Raw genomic sequence first — 13425 nt, forward strand, 5'->3', positions numbered from 1 at the left:
TGTGAAGCTCCAGACAATGCGATAATGGCTTTCGGTTCTTCTCGCGCATGAATTTTCGAAATGACTTTCTTTTCTCCTGAATCGGGGCTTCGCGCCTCAGTAGGGTAAACAAAGACGCCGCTCCCCGATCTCCTCGACGCTGGAGCTAACGCCGCCCGCAGAGTGTTCTTATTGAGTTGCATGTTCATCACGACTTCGTACACGACAACGTTTGCTTTCGGTGAGCCCATCCGATCATATGCTGTTCTGGAACGAAAGCGCGAGCCTTCGCGCGACTCTGGGAGAGTGAAGGGGTACCTTCTATCTCGGCCACAGCTAACACGCTCCGAGCAGATCATCCCCTCGAAACTGCCGTTCTCGCATGTTTCCTCGCTGGCCTCTCCCTGTTAATATTAAGCCGATTCCTCCACAGCCTACCACAGATTTCCTCTCCGATCCAGAAGTACTCTTCAATCCCACTTGCAGAATTCGACCGACCATCAGTTGAGGCGGCGTCCCCAGCTCTCAGCCATGTCAGCGATACGATCGCCTCCACTGGGAAAACCCCATACGACTCGCTGGAAAGCAATTGGCCTTCTCTCTATCTTGGGGCTGTATGCGCATCGCCCTTTACCACCAACTGACTCGCTACACTGAGTGTGCACCTTCTGGTTACGCTGTAAGTCCATCACTCCAGAAACGAACTCCGACGAGTCTATACCCTTACTGACTTGACGGCTCCGATGCAAGTGCGTGATCCCATTTTTTCGTTGCGATATACGATTTACTGGGCGCCAACCAGCGGTACCAGGTCTATCCCCAAAATGGGAGCGCCGCCCGAAAGGTCCCTTCAAATCCCCTCCCGTTCCGCCGAGTAGTATCCGGATCTTAGTCGCCTGCCATTTCCAGCTTTTGCCACAGACGTCTCCGATATGTCATATCAGCTACCTTACTTCTCCTCGCTGCCGTGTTGACCAACTCCTTCTTGGAAGCCAGACGCACAACCTACATCTGCTCCATCACTTCGAACCACTTTTCGCTAATGCGGACGGCCAAAATCGGCACGGTCATTCTGGACTTTTTAATACTAGTCGGCGCTGCGGAACTGTCCGGGGACGGTGTAAGAGCCGGGAAAAGAAAAAACGCACTGGTTTCATGGGGATATTGCTTTCTCGTGAGTTTGGCCAAATCAGACTGCAGACAATGGAAATCTGGCTTAGTTCTGACTTCGCTATTCAGGGAGTGGCCGTTTTCTGGACAATCACTACGCTTACTATAAAGCACTACACCGAGAGCAGTGGTGATTTCGTTAGCTCACATTATCTGCGAAGCGCTGTGAGTCAGGCAGTCCTCGCGACTCTGATAGTCGTTTGCGCGTCTCAAATAGTAAGCGACAAGGCTATTCTCGTCCCCGATCGTCATTAACGCGACTCAGATCCCTTACTACGGAGTTGTGGGCCTCACAATATTTGGTGGATTCCTCTCCGTTTACTTTACGTGGTCCTCGGAACTGTTCAATGGACAAGAGCCCTATCCATTGATTCGTGCTTCGCAAGCGTTTCTCTCACTTCTGTCCGCTTTCGCGGGTGTGATGGTCTTCCTCTTTGGCCGAACAGCCTCCGAAGATGAGCCTCAGTTCCTATATGGGTTCAAACTTCTTTCTGCGATTACTGTTTACGTTCATGATTGGAGTGGGCCTAATCTTGGTTACCCACCAGCCTAGCGATGTTAACCTTCACCCGATCGATTTGCTCATCTATGAGGGTCGGCAACACCATCAAAAGTGGGCATCCGAAGCTAAAGGGAGTCGAACCCTTGCAGAGGCTGTGGAGCAGTACCGAGCGCGGTATAACCAACACCCACCTCCGTAAGTTGTCCCAATTGCCGCACGAGATGGGAAGGGGCCTGACCAGACTTAGTGGGGTTCGACAAATGGTATGAATATGCTGTGAACAGATCGTCTGTTTGTTATCGACGATTTCGATCAAATATACGACGACATCCTACCGTTCCGGGCTCTGGAGCCCGCGCAGATCCGGGATCTCACCCAAAGATTGGACCACGACCCGCTCAATGATATTGGCGCAATCAGCATTTGGAACGGTTTCGGTTCGGGGTCCAGGATGGCTTCAAACCGAACGCATGCTTGGATGGGTCCTGGTGCGGCAGACATAATCAGAAACTTTGGGGAACATCTTCCAGACATGGATCTGGCCTTCAAACTTGAATGACGAGCCTCGTGTTGCAGTTTCCCTGGGAGAAGATGTCTGTGATGAAGAGCTTCGTACGATCGCAGCAAGCGCCTCCCGACGAGGCGATAGTCAACAGCTGGTCGAGGAATCGAGATGAAGGCTGGGCACCTATCGAGCCCGCGGATCGGACGCCGGAGACGATGTTTATAGACAGCTCTTTCAAAAACATTTTCGACCGATATGTGAGTGCCACATGCCCACGTTCGTCGAAAGCTCGATCTCAGCGTATCTGGGATCGGCGGAATCTTTGCGTCCATTGTGTTCGCCCACATTCGCTGGGTCAGTTCCCCTCCGATTGGAGAGTGGCCTCGGACATCTGCCACCAGCCCGATCTGGCCTTCCTACACGGGTTCTTCATCTCGCCCGCCTCCTTCAGGGTCACGCAAGACCTAGTCCCAGTCTTCAGTCAGGGATCGGTTTCTGGGTTTAGCGATATTCTATTCCCGAGTCCTTGGAACTATGTGGACAAGGTGAAGTACGAACCGTCCGCCGAAAACCCTGACATGGACTACAAGGACAAGTCAAACGACCTGTTCTGGATTGGCGGCACTTCCGAAGGCATGAGCATCAATGGCGAGTGGAAAGGAATCCCGCGACAACGGCTTAGCCACCTCGTCAACAACAACACCTACAACGATGTCTCCCTTCTCCTCCCCACAACCAGCGACCCGGATACCTTTGTCTATCACACCATCAAGGGCAAAGCCCCAGCGGACACCTACGGCCTGAATGCCTCTGTGCACCTTACGGACCCGATTCTGCGGTGCAGACAGGATTGCAATGACCAGCAGGCCGAACTCGGCACCGCAGGGCGCGTCGAGTTCCAAAGCCACTGGGGACACCGGTACCTCTTCGATGCGGACGGCGCAGGTTTCAGCGGGCGTTTCCTCCCCTTTCTGCAGAGCCACAGCCTTCCGTTCAAGACCGGGCTGTTCCGGCAATGGTTCGACAGTCGCATTACGGCATGGCTGCATTTCGTTCCTATTGATGTGCGACTCCACGGTCTGTGGAGCACCCTGGCGTACTTTGCTGGTGTCGACATCACTGTCGGGGTTGACAGCATCGGGCAACGCGAGGTCCTCCTCAAGCCCCATGACACTGAAGGCCGCTGGATAGCCGAGGAAGGTCGCAAGTGGGCACAAAAAGCCATCCGTAAGGAAGACATGGAGATATACTTTTTCCGGCTGCTTCTCGAGTGGGGACGGCTCACGGATGACCAGCGAGATACGCTTGGGTATAGACCGTGATGACGTTACCTCGCTTTACTGTATTGCATTCGCTCATGTGTTCATGTATATTTCCCCCCATTGTTATTAGATGGCCGGCGTGACGATTGTGTTGATGTTGCATTCTGTCATTGCCATTGCATTGTTTGATTCCCACGTTGCATTCTTATGATATAATGTGTATATAGTTTTTTTCGTCCAGTCCACTACTACAAGTAATAAAGAGTATGCATAACCAATGGACAGAGATGTCAATGATATATATAACCTAGCGAGAGTATGAGTACGTACAGACGAATCCATCGTCGATCATCTAATCATATCAAAAACGAAAGGGTATACTAAGAGCTCCAACACCGAGACCGTCCATCAAACACTATGAAACCAATGACAGACTACGCGACATGACCATGTCTCGCATGCTGACGCATCTTCACAAAGCCGGACGGCTTCGACGGGGCATCCTGGGGCCGGCGCTTAGTCGAGCTACCCTGTTGATAAACCTTGAGCGAGTTGATGGACCAGTAGGCATCCCGAAAAGCGGACGGGTTGTTCGCGACGTAGTTGTCGCAGGACGACGCCTTGGACGCACAGCTAGTTGAGCCCCAGACGGCGCCGGCCCAGTCGCCGCAAAACGTCGTATCAAAGACCTGCCAGTGTCAGCCGCATTCTAAAACCTAACCCGGCCAGCACCCGCAGAAAGAACACAGAACACATACAATCTGCATCGCCTTAAAATGCGCATCGATATCGCACTGCCCCGCGAACCGCGCACTGGGCGTCCCCCACGAGCCCGGATCGGGGTTCCCGCCCGCAATATTTCCGGGGATGCGTCCGCGCGGAAAGAACCAGATACTGATCGCGTCGGAGGTCCACTCGGTGGCGAAGACGCCGCCGTTGGCGGCGTTGAAGCCGGCGCCGTAGGACGTCGCCGAGGCGTCGGTGATGCCACAGCCGGCGTTGGCGGCCTGGCCCGGCGCGGAGGCGTAGCAGTTGCTTGTGGTTAGAGTGCCGGAGAAGCCGGAGCTGTTAATGCTGCAGCCGTCGGTGGTGTGGCCGGTCATCGCGTTGTGGGTTTGGTCGTGCACACCTTCGATGATGTCGATTTGCCGTTGGTGGGCCAGGTGCTGCCGAGGAGCCAGCTATCACTTGCTGTTAGCCGGCGGTCTTTCGTTGTGGGGAGGTAGAGGGAGGGGAGGTGGGGGAGGTACTAGGCAGGCCAGGTGCCGCAGATGCCACCGGGCATGTGCGCCAGGTCCAGGATGAAGAGCCCGTGCGTGTAGCTCTTTTTGCTGGTGATGCGGACGCTCTCGCGGCCGCCGCTGGCGACGTTCTTGTAGTCAACGCCCATGTAGACGGAGGCGTTGGACGAGGAGAGTAAGCCATCAGCGGTGGCGGTCGAGCGGTCGACATACTTGACGTAGCCGTGGGTGGGATCCGTGGAGGTGAAGAAATCGAACTTGTCGAAGAAGGACGAGCCCGTGCCGAAGTCGTCCACCAGGGAATACGACGCGGCGAGGTGGGTGGAGAGTCCCAGGATTGGCAGAAGGGTAGGGAGTAGATACATCTTGTACGGGTTGGTTGGGATTCTTGGTGCTGGGAGGATCTACCACGAATGGAAGACAGTATCCAGTACTGTTGTATCCAGGCAAGAGAAGGTGTATGTTTATACCGATGGAGTGGGTATATATAGCGGATTGTTAAAGGAACGGCGGCATGAAGCCTTGTGGCACAAAGGAGCGTGTGTTACGGAGAGAGGCTTACTTCCAGTCTGGGGACGAAGGCAACCAACATATTTATATTCTGTCACCGCAGGCGCAGGGCGAGATTTCCATTCTTGACATCCACTATCGAAGCGTGGCGTCCGCCATGACGCGCCCACCCGACCAGGCCGTGAGACCTGTTAGACCAGGAGCCATGTGTGTCGACAGGGCGTGGAGAAGGGCGGCCTCAAAAATGGAGGTCCATGTGAACGGATAAAGATTCATGTCTGAAGAAACGGCATGCGGACCAATGGGAGATAGCGTTCCTGGATGAAACTATGGTAGAGCGTCAAAGAAAAACCGGGCAAAGATAACAATCAATGATGAATTCCATACCTTCCGGGTCGGTGGCAATGATAGGCGAACCGGAGGATTTCCTCTAGTCGACGGCCGGATAGAGTTCACGACAACCAGGATGCAGACGGACTCGGAACCAAACGATCGAGTTCGGAGAATGAGAGATGACGACGGAGTACAGGCCGTCCTCTGTGTCACCCCTGAGGTACCACCGGAGCGCGTCAGCCAGGAGCCATGGATACACGGCGACACGGGCCTTCTCCTCGGTGTCTAAGTGTCGTCGGACAAGCTTCAGACCCCTTGTTGTGTGGATGCATTAAGGTGGGCGGTCCTGGTTGGAGGCTTGCGGGGTTGATCCGACACAGCATGAGTCGAAGGTGTCCCGGTGTCCGACAGTCGTTGTCACAGACCAGCTGAAGGTGGGGAGAACAGGTAAGCCATTGGAATGCGGCGAAATTCAAAGGCGTGAGTGACTCTTGGGGCCGATCGAACCAGAGCGAAGAAAGTGACGATCACCGGGCATCCATCTGTCGGAGCTAAGAGGCACGCGGGAATCCAGCAGATCCAATAAGCTGTGGAGGAGAAGCGCTCTGCATCAGCGGGACGACGTGATCGTCGTCACAAAGCCAGCAGCTGCAGATGCCGAATGCGTTCGAACCCAGTGGAGAAGGACAGGAAAAGATCCCGAGATGCAGAAGATGCAGAAAGAAAGATGCAAGGGGGGATGTGCTTTGTCATCAGGGCTGTATAACTACTCCGTAAGCCTCTTCGACTTCATCTGGTCAGCCGACGCATCGCCAGACGGGCGGCACATCCGATCGATCATCCGCCGCTAATTGATGAGCCTAAATTATGGTCAGTCACTCCGTCCCATGGATCAGCCCGCCTCTCCCGTCATGTTGCCACCATCCACAAAAAGAGAAGGACGGAAATAAAGATGATAATATGCATAACAGGGATATCAAAGAACACACGGGACTAATAGATACATAGGCTCGATTAAGGGCGTCAAGTATGATGATGATGATGGTCATCGCTATGTACAGGACAAACCGGGCACGACAGACCCTCCCAATCTGGTCCTTCGGCCGGGAAGCGGTGGCCAGGCGCTCGCCTCCCCCGTCCGCTAGGATCATCTAGCTCAAGCAGACACTGGCGGTGGTAGAGATGCCGACAGGAGAACACCACCGCAGGCCCTGCCGCAGGCATCTCGTGGCCATCCCCAGAGGGATTCCACCCCCCATCCACTGCATCCTGGTTCTCTTCACTATGACGGCCCTCGTGAAGATGCATCATATGTCGCGCCTGATCAGCGTCGGCCACGGCAACCCCCTTCCCTTTCCCGCGTGCACTCGCGGGATCAAGCTGTCCCTCCAGTCGTCGCGCAAGTCGATGTTTCTGGCATTCCGCCTGCTGGGTTTTCCATGCGTCCCAGAACTGGGATCCTACGCCAGGCCCCCAGATACGTTTCCGACACAATTCACACACCTGTCCTCGCGGGCGCCATCCCCGTTGGCGCAGCCTGGTCACCTCGTCCACATGGACAAAGAGATCTCGGTCGAGCATACCGTTGGCCAGCGCAAGGAGCGATTTCTCATAGGTGTAGGCGGAGAAGATGGACGCCAGCACGGCTCGGAGCTCCAGCAGAGAAGGGGACCACCGGGCGGCGCGGGTGAGAAATGCTCGCAAGATGCGAAGGAAAGCAACATCGCTGCGTTCGCCGTTTGCCGATCCTCCGCCGATTCGCACCGTGCTGGAAAGCAAAGCGCTGAAGACCTGCTGAACCAAGTTGCGGAACGATGTGATCAACTGAATAGCATTGCTTCCTGCCAAGTGAGGCGCAATCGGAGCCAGTTCTGTCATACTGTGCTCGGCATGTCCTTTGTGGACCCGCGCAAAGACACTGCTCGCAATGCGAACGACCGCCTCGATAAGGTCTAGCCAAAGCTCCTCATCGAAAGACAGGGCCTGATCCATAGCATGCTTCTTAGACCCGTTCCTTTCAGGCGCTCGTGGCTTTCGGGCGGTTTTCGTCTGCCCCTGGCAGAGCCACGTCCCGACCCGTGCATATTTCTCCAAGGATTCGACAAGATCGTTGATAGCCTCGGCAGTGCTGGCGGAGTCCGGGCTCTCCTGTATACTCTGCAGGATACCTACAAGACCCGACTCAAGGGTCCCCAAATGGGTTATCAGGCGGTCCATGGCTGCTCTGACTTCGCCCTGTCGGGCCAGGAGAATGACGGCCGCATCCACAACACCACTCTCCTCCATCGACGGTAAGAGTTCTTCCAGTCGGACATCTCCCACTCGTAACTCATCCACAAAGTCGGCAACCTGGGTCGGATTGTATCGGCAAAGCAACTGGACATACCGCTCAAGCATCCAATTGTCCACTGGCTTTGCTGGACGGCCCTCAGGCACAGACTGCATTGTCGATTCAACGATGACCGCAAGGTACCGGTACTGGCCGTAGGCGTCATCCTCCAGCGCTTCGAGGAATGTTTTATGGGCCTCTGGGGCGAAATCCTGCATGGCCTGCGCAGCTTTTTCGACATTGATCGCTGCTAATTGACCTGCATGGCTCTTGACAACGTCCATCACGTCGCGTATCTGCTTTTTACCTAGCCGGGAACCAGGCCGGAGGCAGTCCTGTAGACAAGTAAAAACGGCTTCCTGTTCGTTTGGATCTTCGAGATAGGTGAGGACTAAATCTGGGAACAGCCTTTCCGAACGGTAGGTGGATTTGAGAATCCGGTAGAAGTGTGCTCCCCTAAACAGAGGGATCAAGCTCTGGATGTCTGGGGGGTGGTAGATCGACAACAAATACTCTGCGCTGAGTTCACAATCCTCGGCCATCTCCGGGAGAGGGTATTTGCACAATCGCTCCAGAACCTGGTGCAATGTACTTCCAGACAGTAGGATGTACTGAGGGTATTTGGGCAGGTTTCGAGCGACAAACATATCGAGATAGATGGTGTCGGATGGTGGGAAGGATGCCGAGCTCATGATCTGAAGCAATATGCTGATCAGATATTGTCGGTTTATCGAGACGCCCTGAAACGGAGTCTCCTCGGTGTCTTGCTCGTTCAGGAAACTATCTTCGAACGCTTCATTAAGCATGCTCATGAAACTGGGGGTATCGAATCTCAAAATCTTCTGAAGATCTGCAAATGAGCCATCTGATTTGGACCGAGCTCCAGGCTCGGTGCCAGACAGATTTCCTGAGAACAGATACTCGTACAAAGCCGTCTTGGCCTTCGTAGCCTCTGCATCATCCATGTCATCACCGGTCGGATAGATGCGACCAGTCAACACGAACGACAGGTACGGGAACATCTTCATCGCATTGGTGTACTGCTTGAGCTCATCCGCGGAGCTTCCGTTCGCCAGCGATTCGGTTGTCGTAATAAGCCCTAAGAGCTCCTGGAGGGGTCCCACATAATCTCCCAGACAGCGATTCCAGACGTATATAAAGGCATCATATAGATTGTGGTGCTTACACAGAGTCGTCACCTGATCAATATCCATCGTTGTCGTGTCAAGTAGGCAGATTATCTCCTCCAACCGACTAGCAGTGTGATTCGTCGAGAAGTGGGTGATCAGGGCCTTGACAGCCGTTGGTGGTAAGGAGCACACAGTCCCTTCGATGATATATGGCTCGAGGGCATCGAGAAAGAGCCCCTGCGAGTCCTGTTCTTCGTACCAGTTGAAGACCTCGTCCCAGAGAAAATCCTCGTCAGTCATGCAAACGCAAGCCGCGATAGAGACTTCGGCTAGCTCCTCAAGTTGTCGGCTTTCAAGCCGCTCGTTGCTTGCCTCCATATTTCGGCCAAATGCGTACTTGAGTGATGCCGACACCATTTCCAGCAGCTTTTCTCGCACGATGGGCTGTCGCAGGGCATCTTCGTCCGGCAGGCCGACCGTCAGTTTCTCCGAGTTTCCCTTGTAATAAGCTGTCGCCAACTTGATCGCTCCGATGAAGTCGCCTGCTTCCATGAGCGCAAGAAGTCGGTCGGCCCAGTTTGAAAGGCCTCCGACTAACGTTTCGTTGTATCCCAACAAGAACAGTCGCCCCTTGTAAGACCGAAAGCTCATGTAAAACGCATCGGCTACGACGCCATGCATTGATGTGTCTTCTTCGTTGAATTGTTCGACCAAAGAATGAAGCTGAGAAGAAAACAGATCGACGTGGTATATGTGCCGGCTAAGCAGGTCAACGGCGTCTGTCACCCGCATTGAATGATCCTCCAATATCAGCAGCTGTTGGGTAATCGTGAGAACTGCCAGCACCGAACGACTTAACCACTGGACGGCGACAATAGCTTCTTCGGCCTTCCATCTGCTGCGTGCCTTGAACTCTAATGTAGGGGGTCGGTCCCTATCGGGCGGGTCCTCTGTTTCCATCTCGGCGACATCCAGCACAGTCAGAACATTTGACCAACAATACACAAGTTTCGTTTTCGATGTCTGGGAATCTTTCCCTTTCAGGCGGATTGCTGGGAACCAGGCCATGGCGCCTGTCATGGCGCCATGGGCAGCTACCTCCTTCGGTCGAGGCGCCTTATGCTGAGTATGGGCCACGGGCGTTGTAGACACAATGACAAGGAGATATGGCGTGAGCATGGCAACTAGTCCCAGCGTATCGGTCGGTTGCTCGACATTGCCTAGTGGAAGGGGCGAAAAAGCGAGCACGGAGCTCGGCTTGCGGGGTCGATTCCCATGAGAGACATGTTGGGGATATCGACCCAGTATCCTCGTGGTCTTCACCGTACGCCCAACTGCGCCCATACCTCGAGTTGCCAGATGAGAAAACGCCATTCCTCGCTTGTCGGCAGACACCAGCGCCGTGCGTCTGGTGCCAAGGAAGCCGATGTGAATGACAGCAGATCCCTCAACGTGTCCATCAGAGCTCCGAGTGTCGACTTGGTTCGCGGGGATAGGGGGTATATGGAGGAAAGGCCGCGCAGATTTGGAGATCTCCCACGTGAAGATATCGCCCGAGACATGCCCTCCGGCAATCGTGGAGTGATCCGCAGAAAGCGCCAGCGATGCGATGGCTCCGCATTCGATCGCTTTCGTCCCTGTACCAATAATTGTTTTCAGGTTCTGTTGGTAATCGAACACAAGGATAATCCCCTTGGACGTCCCAATGACGATAGTGGTAGTGACAGCCAGACAAGTCGGAGAGCCGAAATTCCGCTTTCCAACCTCCGAGAAGGCTTGCCCAGTTATCTTGCGCAGCTTCGTCCACCGCACTACATCCCATGGTCCTTGGGGAGTGTCGGCTCCGGAATCTACAGTGGCGGGGGATAGCCGACTGGTGAGCGACGACTTCCGAGAATGTATCTGGGCTAGATAGGGCGAGGACGATCGTAAACCGCTGAAGGAGCCGGACGACAGACGAGACTGGAAACGAAGATCGAATGGGCGGTGCGACGGGCTAGGACTGGGGCGAGGAGAGCTTCGCAGGGCCAAGGCGCTGCTGCTTTGCGACGACGGCAGAGAGCCCTGGATCATCAGCGGGCCACACGCAACAGATTGGGAACGGTTATTTAACTCACATGTAAGGAAGGGAGGTCGTCTGGCGTGGACGCGGTTTCGTCAATGCTACCAGGGGTGTCGCCGGGCTGACCGGGCCCCGGCGACAACGAGGCATCGGGGGTCCCGGGGTCGATGGAGATGTGGTTCCCAGCGAGTTCCTGGTCGGAACTGGCTACCACTGGAAAGTCATCTTCGGTGTAGGCCATTGAGGCATGGCTGACGAGCTCTTGCGACTTATACGCCTCCTTAACACCGTTTTCCTCCTCCGCGGCATGGCCCAAGTCGAGCTCATCCTCTCGTGCCCGGTCATCACTGCCCTCGATCATGGAGCTCATCGGCGAAAGGTTCGCATTACCATCGCTTCTCCACTGTGTTTCTGGCTATCAGATCGAATAAATCCGGTAGAATTCGCGGGCGGTAACGGCGGCAGGGTACGGATCGACCTGGGGAAGAGGTTGTGATGACGGAGTTGTCTGACGACCCGCGGAGCTGCTTTGAGCCGAGCTTCCACGAATCCGGAGGATAGAATGGGGCGAGTACAATTCCAAGGAAAGAGCCGATGGGAGGAATGATGAAAGGAGACGAGAAAAATTGAGAGATTGGAAAGGAGAGGGAGGAGTAGAAGAAGATGGTGGTAGACTGCCTAGTTAGGTGATGGTGGTTTGAGGGGGCGATGCACTTGGTGTGATTGGGTTGATTTGAGGTTCGGCGGCGGTACTTCATTCAGCTACGGGAAGTCACCTAACTCGATGTACCCTTGAAGTACCTCTACTCCCTCGACTATATTCTTCTTATCGTTTCTTAAAATGTATGGATCGGTGTAAAAAAATAATCGCAATGATGAGTACATCTCCTTGCAGGACTCTACATGGGCAGAACATCTGTCACTGCATGTATGTCACACATGACAGTCGCACAAATATATACTGGATCGTGTGCTCGACTCTCCCAAGCCGTACATGCATATAGACATTTCATTATCCAGGACAGAAACTCATCTGCACAAGGCCAGCTGTTCCTGGCCATAAAGTACCTCGATGTCTCATGCTAATAAAATCACTAGGCGTGTCTCCTTCGCGTGACATGTTCCTGAACACCTCATGATCCCATCGGCACAGAGGCCGCGGCTGACCCCTTGTTGTACAGAACATTCTGCATTCTCCGTGACTCGGTCATTCGAATGTGGCCTCTCAACTCTGCCCACCAGAGCATATATATCACCATGAAATTCGGGGCTTTCCCACAAGGGATATGGATGTATCTCGTTCCAAGACTGACACACGAACGAGATAGTCGACCATGGTGATGAAATCGTGCATATAGCCAGAGATACATACGCGATGAATGCAATGTCCCCTCTCCTGCCCACCGGCATAATCCCTTCCCTTCTGCTCTTCCTCCTCCAACTCCCAATCGTCACAGCAGCCACCTGCAATGGCCAATCCGCCTACTGTGATCGCCCGTACTCCAACCTCACCCAGATGGGCGCCCACGACAGCCCCTTCGTCGGGCCCCTCCCCCAGCATAACCAGAACATCGACGTGACGGCCCAGCTCGACATGGGCATCCGCTTCCTCCAGGGCCAAACCCACAAGGCACCCACCAACGACACCCTACGTCTATGTCACACATCCTGTATCCTCGAAGACGCGGGCACCCTCGAAGCCTACCTGGTCACAGTCCGGTCCTGGCTGGACACACACCCTGACGACGTGGTGACGCTTCTCCTCACAAACGGCGACAGCGTCCCGGTCAGCCGCTTCGACGAGACGTTCGCAAACGCCGACATCAAGAAGTATGCGTTCGTGCCGGAGTCGTCCCCAAAGACGTTGCCCGTGTCCTCGTGGCCCAAATTGGGAGAGTTGATTGGCAACGGGACGCGGTTGGTTGTGTTTCTAGGTTAGTATCGATGCACGAAGTGCAGGAGTTTCCTAGGAGGCTTTGTTAATGTCATGGTTGTGACTGTAGATTACGGCGCCGACACGGCCTCTGTCCCATACATCCTCGACGAATTCTCGTATTTCTTCGAGAACCCATACGACGAGACGAACCCCTCGTTCCCGAACTGCAGTATCGACCGACCGCCTGGTCTATCGGACGATGGACGGATGTATATAGTCAATCATTTCTTGGATCTTGATATTCTGGGCATCAAGATCCCAGACAGGGAGCATGCGTCCCGGACAAATGCGGCCTCTGGCAATAGCAGCATCGGCGCGCAGGCTGATCTGTGTCGTTCCGAGCATGGTCGACTGCCGAACGTGATTCTTGCGGATTTTGTCGACCAGGGTGAGGTCATGTTGGCGCAGAATACACTAAACGGCGTAAAGGGTTGAATATACTTGCGATTCAAGCGAGCAATGTCTT

The 13425-nt window shown here is 54.5% G+C and overlaps 4 protein-coding genes across 4 annotated transcripts; 2 read left to right on the forward strand and 2 right to left on the reverse strand.

The window, feature by feature from the left end:
- Positions 1–595: 595 nt before the first annotated feature.
- ATEG_02560 (putative capsular associated protein) lies at positions 596–3478 on the forward strand (the record flags this gene model as incomplete). The annotated part of the gene is made up of 7 exons (XM_001211738.1): positions 596–658; positions 1117–1153; positions 1293–1314; positions 1378–1670; positions 1703–1846; positions 1936–2088; positions 2382–3478. The coding sequence occupies 7 exons, from the start codon at positions 596–598 to the stop codon at positions 3476–3478; spliced, it is 1809 nt and encodes a 602-aa protein (XP_001211738.1).
- A 374-nt stretch (positions 3479–3852) lies between these two features.
- Positions 3853–5024, reverse strand: ATEG_02561 (glycoside hydrolase family 16 protein; the record flags this gene model as incomplete). The annotated part of the gene is made up of 3 exons (XM_001211739.1): positions 3853–4107; positions 4177–4599; positions 4764–5024. The coding sequence occupies 3 exons, from the start codon at positions 5022–5024 to the stop codon at positions 3853–3855; spliced, it is 939 nt and encodes a 312-aa protein (XP_001211739.1).
- Positions 5025–6411: 1387 nt separating this feature from the next.
- On the reverse strand, positions 6412–11384 carry ATEG_02562 (CORVET complex membrane-binding subunit VPS8; the record flags this gene model as incomplete). The annotated part of the gene is made up of 3 exons (XM_001211740.1): positions 6412–6495; positions 6571–11025; positions 11079–11384. The coding sequence occupies 3 exons, from the start codon at positions 11382–11384 to the stop codon at positions 6412–6414; spliced, it is 4845 nt and encodes a 1614-aa protein (XP_001211740.1).
- Positions 11385–12398: 1014 nt separating this feature from the next.
- On the forward strand, positions 12399–13394 carry ATEG_02563 (uncharacterized protein; the record flags this gene model as incomplete). Its single annotated transcript, XM_001211741.1, has 2 exons — positions 12399–12957; positions 13027–13394. The coding sequence occupies 2 exons, from the start codon at positions 12399–12401 to the stop codon at positions 13392–13394; spliced, it is 927 nt and encodes a 308-aa protein (XP_001211741.1).
- Positions 13395–13425: the final 31 nt, after the last annotated feature.

This window comes from Aspergillus terreus, genomic scaffold (assembly GCF_000149615.1).
Source record: "Aspergillus terreus NIH2624 scaffold_3 genomic scaffold, whole genome shotgun sequence".
In the NCBI taxonomy this organism is placed as follows: domain Eukaryota; kingdom Fungi; phylum Ascomycota; class Eurotiomycetes; order Eurotiales; family Aspergillaceae; genus Aspergillus; species Aspergillus terreus.